At 47.5% G+C, this 11,297-nt stretch overlaps 1 protein-coding gene across 2 annotated transcripts in view; it reads left to right on the forward strand.

Annotated features, from left to right (window-relative positions):
* ZDHHC9 (zDHHC palmitoyltransferase 9) overlaps positions 1 to 11,067 on the forward strand; it is a 35,907-nt gene extending 24,840 nt beyond the window's left edge. Inside the window, exons 4-10 of one of the 2 annotated variants that reach the window (XM_074278272.1) lie at positions 686 to 844; positions 3,389 to 3,526; positions 4,233 to 4,277; positions 5,140 to 5,246; positions 6,479 to 6,582; positions 8,316 to 8,412; positions 9,502 to 11,067. In XM_074278272.1, coding sequence (XP_074134373.1) covers positions 686 to 844; positions 3,389 to 3,526; positions 4,233 to 4,277; positions 5,140 to 5,246; positions 6,479 to 6,582; positions 8,316 to 8,412; positions 9,502 to 9,642 — 791 coding nt within the window. In that variant the 3' untranslated portion in view covers positions 9,643 to 11,067. Of the gene's footprint in view, positions 1 to 685; positions 845 to 3,388; positions 3,527 to 4,232; positions 4,282 to 5,139; positions 5,247 to 6,478; positions 6,583 to 8,315; positions 8,413 to 9,501 lie in introns of both variants that reach the window. The other variant, XM_074278271.1, reaches the window with a different exon arrangement.
* The last annotated feature ends 230 nt before the right edge of the window (positions 11,068 to 11,297 follow it).

Below are 11,297 nucleotides of genomic sequence, written 5' to 3' on the forward strand. Positions count from 1 at the left end.
ACTTGACCTGCCGGCTGGCTCTTGCCCAGGTACTGGCAACAGTACCACGCAGCCCTGCGCCAGGGGTCCTGCGCTCCGGGTATTAGTCGCTCCAGCCAGAGTGGGGGTGGAGAGACCACAGAGCTAGCTGCAGCTGGAACAGGGTGGTGAGGAGCCCCACCAGGGAAGAGCCAGAACAGGCTGTAGATTTTATGTATACCTCTAAGTCTTCTTAGGTTTCTCTGAAGCCTTCCCTTAAATAATAGTCTTCCATCACACTGATGGAACTAATTCAGTCATTTCCCCAGTTAATGAACACCCCCTTACTTTCAGTTGTTTTTTGCTATCACTGAAAAAGAGTTGCCATAAATGTTTATGTACGGAGAGGACCTTTTCCTTTTTATTTGCTCTCTGGGATGTAAGCTAGGCGTGGTATTAGAGGGTGGCAATTATTTTTTAAATCATAGTAGATTAGCATGAATTGTTTCTGAGAATGTTTCAGTGCTATCCCCCTGACATCACTTGGCACAAATCCAAGCTGTTGAAAAGCCAGGTTGAGAAATGCTGATTTGGGGGTTGGAGGGCCGTGCCAGAGAAACTCATCTCTTTTGAATGAACTTGCTAATTCCTATCGGAAAGGTGTCCAGGCCCACCGGGCCTCGTGGGTGTCGGCCACCTACAGTCTGATTCAAATCTTATCTTTCAGAGGCAACCAACGGCACGGTGCCACAGGGTCAGCGTCCACCCCCTCGAATCAAGAATTTCCAGATCAACAACCAGATCGTGAAACTAAAGTATTGTTATACATGCAAGATCTTTAGGCCCCCCCGGGCCTCCCACTGCAGCATCTGTGACAATTGTGTGGGTAAGTGGCGCATTTTGAGGGGTTACCCTGGCCAGCCTGATCCTAGGTGTGGGTGGGAGTGTTTGGGTGCCGAGAAACAGCTCTCGGGAGGATCCATCAGCCTCACTTTACGTAACAGGGTGACAATATTTGAGTCTAATTGAGATTTTAGAGACTGTCTAGTCCGGGAGTTCTTAACCTCTCTGTGTTTGGCATTCTGGTGAAGCCTCTGGACTCCTCTGAACGTTTTCAAAAATTCATAATTGAAAGAAATGCTCAATTTCAATTAGAGGTTAATAAAGAAGGGTCAGATTTTCCTCATCCAATTTCACCAAGTCCTTGGGAACTGGCGAGTCTCAGATTATTAATGCCTGGTCTAGACTAACCTCATTTTAAGGAAACTGAGAAAGCCCAGATTGGGCAAGGGGCTTGGCCAAGGTCCCACAGCTAGCTTGTCACGGAGCCGGAAATGAAACCCAAATCTCTGGATTCCCAAGCCAGCCTCCTTGCACGCCACAGATACCCCGGTGAACGACGCTTCTGTGGGGTTTCTGGCTTGCCTAGCTGTGGCTGAGAAGAGGTATTGGGTTATGGGAATTCTTATGGAGAGGGGAGACTCTTTTCCTGATTTACCAGTTGTGTAAATCTGTACTTTTCCTTGAACTGAATTTGTTCAGAGAATCAAATTACCAGTATCAAAAAGGAAAAGTGTGAACTTACCCCCAATGAAGAGGAAATTAAATCAATAATTAGGAGCTCTTTGGCCCAACTGGATGCCAGTAATTCTGATAATCTAAGTGAGATGGATGAATATTCACAAAAATGGAGATTGCCAGAAATGACTTAAAAGCAGTCCTGCTTTAGAAACAGAAATCGAACAAGTTATTAGTGAACTCCCCAAAGAAGCAAGGGGGTATGAAAGCCTCTGTCCACTGGAGGGCAGTAATACCAGGCTTTACCAGGCTGGCAATCATGCACTGTATGTCTGCACCCGAGAAGTCCTGTATGCCCTCTGTGCCATGGCTGGCTCCGCAGCAGGTAGTGGCGTGGCGGCAGTTCTGGGCCTTCCAGTTGGGTCATTGTCTAGAGGCACTTCCGTCAAATCCCTTTTAGTGCCACGTGGTGTCCCAGGGCATATTGTTGTCCTGTTACTCCCAGGTGTGTGCATCAAAGTTAGCTGGCCCAGAAGATCTTACTTTTGTAGTACATGGGAAAAGTTGCATGGATACTGAATCCGAATTCAGAAGTTCTAGGAGGGACATCATTTAACAGAGGCCTATGTCGAATCCTTTTTGGTAAAAGAAAGAGCCTTCTTTCTTTCCTTCCTTCCCCTGATTTATTTTTTGTATCTACCCAAATTTTCACGTTAAGACTTCTATACAATGCGTTTACTTCAAGTTCAGAGTACACCCAGGATCCTTGTAATATGGCAGAGTGCAAAGGCCAAAGGAATCTCAACCAGCTCTGATGCTTCCAGCTCTGTAACCTAGCTTGCTCAAGTCCCTTGTGTTTTCTGAGCCTTAGTTTGCTCATCTGTAAAATGGGGATGATAACATTTGCACCCTCTACTTTTGGGTGAGGGGGCAAGGAGGGTCAGATAAGATAATGGACATGAGGCGCTTGGTGAAGTGCTGGAAATGTAAACTGCTTTAATATTTCAGGATAGAGCCTGTTCCCTTGCCCTAACACAACAGCTTTATGAGAGAGGATGAACAAGTATTTTTGGGATTCAGACAAGGGAATTGATTGGCTTGTGCCAGCTCTTCAGTAACAGAGGCAGGCTTAGGACGCAGGGCTTCTGGGTCTGAGACCCACATGCCTTCGCCTGCAGCAAATGCTCCAAGTTGCTTGATGTGATTTCCCCTGGACCCCCAAGATCAGAGTAAACTTGGCAAACCTCTTGTTCTTCTCTCTGTAAAATGAGTGTGGCATTAGGTGATCTCGAAGGCCCAGTCCAGCTCCAGATCCCCTGGGCTTTAAGGCAGTCGTGCATGTGCTTTGCATGTGCCCACGAACATGTACATTCACTATGGTATATTGGAGCTGCTTTTGTTATAAATTGTTGGTTCTGAAGTCATCCCCATTGGACTCTCCTCTCTTGAGTTTTTTCCTTGTAAGTAGGGATGAGATTATTCACCTTGCTTACCTTAACCTTGAGCTGTTGTGAGGGTCAGTTGACATGGTGACAGTTTTTATAAAAATACAAAAGGGTTGGGTTATTTTTGTTTTATTTGTGCGTGTGTGTGACTTGACCAGGGTCACACAGTCAGGAAGTGTTAAATGTCTGAGGTCAGATTTGAACTCAGGTCCCCCTGACTTTAGGACTGGTGCTTTATCCACTACACCACCTAGCCACTCCTGAAAGGTTTTATAAAATTATGAAGAACTTACATGATTGACTGAAGTCTTAATGTTTACCCTTATTAAATGATGTCTTAGACTATGTAGTTTATTCTGTGAAAAGTGAACTCAAATAATGAGATTCTTCTAAGTTTGGGATAAATGTCAAGAAGGGGTGCAGGGGAAGATAATGTCCTGAACTCCCTTTCCTTCTGCTTGTCCCAGAACGCTTTGACCATCATTGTCCCTGGGTCGGAAATTGCGTCGGCAAGAGGAACTACCGCTACTTCTACCTCTTCATCCTTTCTCTCTCCCTACTCACCATCTATGTCTTCACCTTCAACATAGTCTACGTGGCCCTCAGTGAGTAAAGAATGGATGAACATTTGAACATTTGGAATTTCGGGGGAGCAGACGCCAGCCCCGGGGATCTGGGACAGAGCATCACTGTGACTGGCTCTCTGGATTTGGTGGAGATGGGAATTGCTGGGAATGCGATGGGCCTTCTCACTTAATTATTCGCTTTAACTCTTTGTTGAGGCTGACGCTTGGGGTCAGCCCAGTGTGGGAAAGGCTACTGGAGTAGCTTGGTGTATTAGAAAGAATCCTGAGCTTGGAGTTAGAATATCTGGTTGGCCTCGTCTGTTCCTTCTCACTTTAGACCTTATGATCAAGTTAAGATTTTTTCACTCTGCGGCCTATTGTTTTTACTCCCTGCATTAGTCTTACTGGCCGTCTGCAGGGGACATTTCTGAGGCCTGTTACGATTCGGTTTCCATATGTCCCAAGTCTAGTCCTTTACACGTACGTATTACAGCGGTGGGGGCTCAACCTGGGGAGAGAAAAGGAAGATGGAGTGGAGGGTAGATTCTGATTCCGTGGCTGGGCCCATTGGAAAGCCAAAAAAGTTATAGGAAGAGAAGGGAAACATTGACCTGTTGAGAGGCCGGAATAAAGGGGCCTCCACTCGTCAGAGCTGTGTCACCCAAGAAAGAGAGGGTCCCCAGAAGACAGAGTAGGCCACTTTGCTTAACCACATCACTAACTTTTCTCTACTTCTTTCTCACAGAATCCTTGAAAATTGGCTTCCTGGAGACGTTGAAAGAAACTCCTGGCACATATCCTTGCTTTGAAGAGGCTTTTGCTTTGCTCATTCCCATTTGGTTCCCTCTAACTCCTTATTGCTAAATTCCTCAGTCTGGGTCCCTTTTGGGAATTGCCAAGGGTAGAAGTGATTAAAGCCACGAATGTCAGGACCAGGGGAAGCTTTAGGTTCTCCATCAACCCCCCTGATTTTCCAGATGGTCAAAATGAGGCTTGGAAAAGGGGAGTGACTGGGTCCACATCACATAGCTAAGACACATCAAAGCCAGGATTTGACCTTCTGTTTTCTGACCCCAAACTTAATGGCCTTTTCACCACACTACTGCCTTGGTCTAAAATGGATTCCGATGGGAACCAGTGACACTGATCCGAGCAGAGCGTAGGAGAGGAACAGGAAGCTCCCTATAGGGAGAGGTGTTTGTTTTGTGCCCATTGGGGAGCCTCGGGGCTTTACCTTATTTGCAATTTTCTTTCTGATACCTTTTTGAACATGTAGAGACGAAAGGTAGCAAGACCCAGTGGGGAAAGAGCTTTGGATTTGGAGTTAGAAATCTGGGTTTGATTCTCGGTTTCTTTCATCTACAATTTACTAAGAAATCAAGTCTAACCTTTTTGTCACTAGGCCTTTCTTAATCTACTCCATCCCCTGGCACGGTATCTCAGAGGGCCTGTGTTCAAATCCTGACTCTGCTGCTTCCTTTGTGACTTCGGACAGATCATTTCCCGTCTTTTGTGCCTTACATTTGCAGTTTAAACGAAGGGTAGTTGGGCTAGCTTGGAGGGCCTTTTCAGCTCTATGGGCTTGGAACAAGAGAACCTTTCGTGTCTCCTCCAGCTCGATTCAGTGGTCTTCTGTGTTCCTTAACTTGGGCGCACTGTCCTGGAAGTGCTCATCTGCTTCTTCACTCTCTGGTCTGTGGTGGGACTGACAGGATTCCATACTTTCCTAGTGGCCCTCAACCAGACAACAAATGAAGATGTGAGTTAAGGCTTCTCAGCTTCATCGTGTCCCTCTGTCCCACAGACTCTTTTCTCTCAGCCCAACAGAAAATTTCAAACCCTCCATAATACCCCAGCCATGGAGAACTCTGCCGTACCTGGCGTTGTTGATTGTATTTGAAAGTATAAGCAGGTTCAAATCAGTGTAACGAGTAACGGTGGGGACCTGCAGAGTAGGCCATAGGGAGACAGAGAAAAGGTTCCCCATTAGAGATGATTTGGGCTTGAAAGATCATGGCTGGGCCTGACCTGGGCCCGCCGTTCAGATGACCTTATTCAGTCCAGCAAACATTTGCTTAAGCCTCTTGTGTGCACAGGACAATTAAGTCCTTCGGGCTGTCAGCACCAGAAACAGAGCGACCTCAGCAGTGGTAGGCAGTGGGAGGCACGGGCCCAAAAGCAATATGAGGGAGGAAGGGCCTTTCCTTCAAGGAGCTGATAATTCCAATTTGAAGAGAGCACCCCCACGGGAAAAGCCGTGTCTATATACAGAGAAACATGAAGCCGCATAACTGGAGGGAATTCCCGAAAGGGCAAAGCTAAAGGGCTGCAGCTACACGGAGAAAGCTGAGTTCTGAAGAAGGGGGATGGGTGTGAATCGGTGGCCACCGGGAAGGAGGAGGGTGTTCCAGCTGTCTTAGGGAGTGTGTGAGACAGCATACAGCATAATATAGTTAGGTATCATGTTCCCTCCAAAACCTTGAGCTGCTCTGTAAAGCTGGGGATGTTGGGTTAGCTGATCATCAGACACACGCACAAGTACACACGGCACACAGATGCACACGTGTTCGCATGAACATGTACACAGACATGTACACGTGTCTGTATATAACCCCAGCACCACGTTTAGTACACAGTAGGTGTTTTAATGAACAGATTTCCAAAAAATTATCTAAACTTTTCTAGGGGACAGAAAATATTTGATTATCCAGTTCAGTGAACATTCAGGGACCTACTATGTGCACCACAGTGCTCACTGTGAAAAACAGTACAAGACATAAGTGCTTAAATCAATGTCGGATTTAGTGCTGAAGCACATTAGGGTGGGTTCTAATCTACTGAAAGGGAGTGGGCAAAGGGTCTAGGGAAAATGAAGATGGAAAAAATTTAAGATATGGGACTTTGGGGAGGAGCTCAGCCACACAAAGTCCTCCAGAGGCTGGTCTGGGGTGTCTGGATCTGGCAGATTAATTCTGTGCCCTTCTCTTGCAGATTAAAGGTTCCTGGACGGGGAAGAACCGAGTGCAGAACCCGTACAGTCATGGCAACATCCTAAAGAACTGCTGCGAGGTGCTGTGTGGCCCCTTGCCTCCCAGGTATGAGTGGGGCGGGTGGGAATGGACTCTTTTCTGCAGGCCTCTTCTGAGGGTGGTCTCCGCCCTAAACCTCAGTCATGTTGCCGCTATGTGAGCCATGCTAAGTTGAGCATAGGCCAGCTCCCATTTCTGCAGCACTTTGAGGTTTTCCAAAGCACTTTTCTTGAAATGAGGCTGGGGGGAGGGAGATAAGGTATAATCCTGGTGTACAGCCGGAGAAAGTGAAAATCAGGTGATTGACTTGTCCAAGGTTATACAGCCAAGTTGAAGTTTACAAGTGCTGGAGTTTGCAGATTGGGTAGCCCTGGCCCCCTTTGGCAGGCAGTCTTTTTTTTTTTTTTTTTTTGAGGCAGTTGGGGTGAAGTGACTTGCCCCGGGTCACACAGCTAGAAAGTGTTAAGTGTCTGAGGTCACATTTGAAGTCGGGTTGTCCTGACTTCAGGGCTGGTGCTCTAGCCACTGCACTAATTAACTGTCCTGGCAGGCAGTCTGGTGAAAGCTGTGGATGAGCTTTTTCAGAATCATGTTTGTAAATTTGAAAAAAAAAATGCAGAAGACGCCAGAGGGAAAGGGGTTCTATTGAAATGGAGTTATCCAGATGTACATTTTGGGGCAAGTTCAGTGACTGACCTTGCTTTGGTTGGGGAGAGACGGGGCCGCCGCTGCCGGTGACTCGGTTTCAAATCCAGGTTGGCCTGAACTAGACCCTCTGGTGTGGAAAGGATCAAAAGATAGAGGCTGAAATCAGAGGGAGGAGAGAGGGAAATGTAAGTGTGTCTCTCAAGCAGAGGATAGGCAGCCTAGGAACCTGAGGAAGCACCCAGAAAAGTCAGCTGTCTTTTCACAGTGGTGGCTTCCCGGGCTTCCTTCCCCCTCGTGGTGAGATGGGCTGAAACCGGACCCCTAAGGGAGCCCTCAGGCTGGGGGCCACAGACCTATGATTCACATTAGGGAGAAAAGGGATTCCCCAAATGGTGACCCTCCTCCTCTGAGCTTGCTGGCAGACAAAGCCTGAGAGGCATTCGTGGCACAGTGGGCGCTGCAGGTGGTCCTGGCTCTATTGCTTCCCATATTGCTCTGGGGACTTGGGTAGCTTTTTCCTTTCTTGGAGTTTTTCATCCTTTGTAAAGGGTGAATGTTGGAATGGATGATCTCTGAGGTCAGTGTAAAGGTCTAAGTCTCTGATGATCTGAGCCCTGGCTACCCCTGAACTCTGACCCCTGATGCTTGTGTCTAAGACTGGTTTGTGGGCATAAGGACCGTGACCCTGACTGAGTGGGGGGCTCTCATTTCGGGGAGCCCCAGATTTAGTCAGAAAAATTGGGCTGGACTCCCAATACTTTTATGCTATCTTTTATATAAAAAGAGGGGATGATATAACTGAACACAGAGGTCATAAAATTACAATTTCTTAGCAGTAAATGCTTAATTTGTATACCTATTTTATATACCTGGAGTCACAGAAAAATTTCTTGGGTGAAAAGGGGTCACGAGTGAAACGAGTTTAAGAAGCCTTGACCTAGGTGACCTCTTCACTCGCCAGTGAATGTCTCATCACCTCTTTACCTACCAGGGTGCTGATGAAAGTGGGAAATATTTCAGAGCTCGGTTTTGAGGGAAAAAAGATTTCCATTCACAGGGAAAGAGGGGTCTTAAGGCTAGCTAGACCTGTTTTTAGCCAAAGGCAGGGGAGGGGAAAGGAGAAGAGTTTCAGCCTTGCCTCTTCTTCGCAGTGTGCTGGATCGACGGGGTATATTGCCACTGGAAGAAAGTGGAACTCGACCCTCAAGCACTCAAGAGCCCGGTAGCAGCCCATTTTCACAGAGCCCGGTAAGTGTTTTTCTGTCTTGCCCGTAAGATAAAATAGCAGCTCCCATTTCCCAAGGACTTTGAAGACTTATAATGTGATATCACAACCCAAGGAGGTGGTTAGTATAAGTTTATTTTTCCTTCAGAAAAAGATGGCTCATTATGTCAAAGGGAAGGAAGAATGAATATCAGAGGTGCCGATTCCTTCTGGGTCATCTCCTTTATGGCTTTAGCAGCTGTAGCATCAACATTTGTCGTCATATAATTGCCCCAAAATGCAAGTATTATTTTCATTATACAAATGAGGAAACTGAGAGAGTCCAAAGAGAGAAAAAGGAATTCCCAAGTCACATGACAAGCATCAGAGCTGGAAATTGAACTCAGTCCTGCTGCTTTTAAGACTTACTCTTTTTTATTGCCTTTTGCGGTACTGCCTTGTAGCTGCCTCGGTGATAGCAGTTCTGGTAGAGGTGAAATGATTGAGGACAGATCTGGATTGATTTCTCCCCTTCCGATCTGAAGATCAGAAGTTATCATTGGTAGTCTCCCGAGTTCCTGTCCTGTACGCTGTCTGTTAACTATTTTTGATTGGATGTCAAACTTTTACCATGTCAAAACAGAATTCTATCTTTTCTCCCCAACTCCCCTCCTTTGCAAACTTCCTGATTTCTTTTGAGGACAGGTACCCGGATTTGAAACCTCGGGGTCATATCTCACTTAGCCAATAAGGTGCCAAGTCTCGTTGGTTCAACTTCCACATCTCTACCACAGCTGTCCCACTTAGCTTCTCAGCCGGACTCTTAGCGATAGCTTCCCCATCACTCTCCTTGCCCCCATTCTCCCTCTTCTCTAGCAGGTGTGCCAGACTCGGTGCGAGGGCCTGTCTGGGTCTCAGTTTCCTCCTCTGTAAAATGAGAGGCACTTACTCTGGCTTTGGTTTTGCTCTAAAGATTACAGTCACAGTAATAACGAAAGAAAATAAAGACACTGGACCTGGATGGTCTGTAAGGCGCCGTGACCATTAGGAAGTCAAGTGTGGTGGATCTAGAGTCAATCCCAATTCTGACTGGAGGAAACTTGTCTTTCAGCCTGTTATCTTTTCTCCCTCAGGTGGTCCCTACAGAGCCATTGAGCTCGAATGAGCTGCCCCTGAAAGTCCGTGTTCCCGAGGAGATGCAGTCCAGTGTTCTGACCCAGCAGGGTCCCGGGTCCCCGGAGACTCCCCAGGAGGCCTCTGGAGCCGAAAAGTAGCTTCTCTGCGCAGCAGAGAGAGAGAGACCTGTGTTTTTCTTTAATGAGAGCGGAGAGTAATTGAGAGGGAGAAGACGACCTTGAGACAGAGGGCAAGTGAGCCATCCCTTTTGCCATTTTAATTTGGTCTCTGTTCACCCAATTCTGGATTGGAATATTCTCTATACAAGCTATTTTTTCCCCTGGACTTCAGGAAGCAGCAGAGTGACATCCATTACATATAGTAGCTTGAAACCTGGGTTTCGAGGCCCGAGGCCTCGGCATTCCCTTCGGGTCACTTCTCTGGCTCTGCTGAGGGGACAGAAGGAAGGGAGAGTTGTTGACATCCCGTTATTTGTCCCTGGACCAGAGGCATCCTCACGGGTTTCTGCCCATCGAATCCCCAAAGGGCCCAACCGGAAGCGATTTGAGCCCGATTTGTACCCCGAGGAGGAGGAGAGGGGGATGGCTGGGGATGGGGGCCGAGCTGTGACTGGCAGGCTTTTGGTGCCATTGGTGCCGTGCCAGTTCCTGCCTGTGGGGTGGGATCCTTCTATCTGGACACTTGTATTTATTACCGTAGTTTCCTTCTTCAGTCTCCCTCCCCAATCTCTACCTCTCTGACCCCCTTCTTTTGCAATTAGCTAGAAGTCAGTAGGATTAGTTAGTGAGTTAACAATTTGCAGTTTTCATAGCCCAACTCCCAACTTTGTAATGTCTGTGCCACCCTCAGTAAGAAATTGTGTGATGATGCCAATAGCTCCAGCCCCACTGTTCTCTCTGTCTCTCTCTCGATCTCTCTGTCTCGTTCTTGAGCTCTTTCTCTCTGTCTCTTTCTTCTCCCTTTTCTAATCTCCTTTTCAGACTTTTGCTCCATTTGGGAGCAATAACAGTTAAAAAGTCTGCACTTTGGTGCCTCCTTTTCTGCAAGGGGTTTGCAAGTGTTCAGAAATGCTACCCCTTTTACCTCCCCTCCCCAACTTCAAGTTCAGTCCATGAGGCCTCCGGTGGTCTCGAGTGCACAAATGAATAAATTGAGGCACAAAGGAATGGCTTCCGAGCCGATGAGAAGGGGGAACCGGTTAACTCACGGGCCGTGGCCAGTGTTTCCTTCCTTCTCCCTCTTCCCTTAGGGCTAACTCTCATAGCACTTCTGCCGGTCTCTGTAAATGCAGAGGCCCAGGATGATCCCCCCCGGCCCTACCCCTCTTACCCCCCCAGTGGTGGGCTGGGTCCCCCGTCCAGCATTTGGGGGACCGGTTTTCTCCAGCCCTCAGCTGCGCTTCAGGGATAAGGATTTGTGTATCTAATGCAGCTGTGTTTCTGAGAGAGTCTGTGTTCTCCCCTCCCCTACTAAATGGGGTCCTGTGGAGATGACTTTAATGGGGAGAGGGTTAACCAGGGCTTTTTATCTGTTTGAAGGTGATTAAACTGTGTTGATGCAAACTGCCTGCTTCCTTCCATTTTAAAACTACTTCGGGGTGCGCACGGGTGTTGGGGTGGGACCCAGGAGCTGCTCTCCCTACATAGGTCGTCGTCATGCGGGGGAAGAAAAATGGCCCACGTGTTGCGGAGCCTTGAGTGAGTTTCCCTTAACCGGGGCCTGAGAAGAAAGGACTTTAGAGAGAGTTTGTAGTGAGCACAAGCTGACATGGACTTTGTTGAATGTCTAGGAG

This window comes from Sminthopsis crassicaudata, chromosome X (genome assembly GCF_048593235.1).
Source record: "Sminthopsis crassicaudata isolate SCR6 chromosome X, ASM4859323v1, whole genome shotgun sequence".
In the NCBI taxonomy this organism is placed as follows: domain Eukaryota; kingdom Metazoa; phylum Chordata; class Mammalia; order Dasyuromorphia; family Dasyuridae; genus Sminthopsis; species Sminthopsis crassicaudata.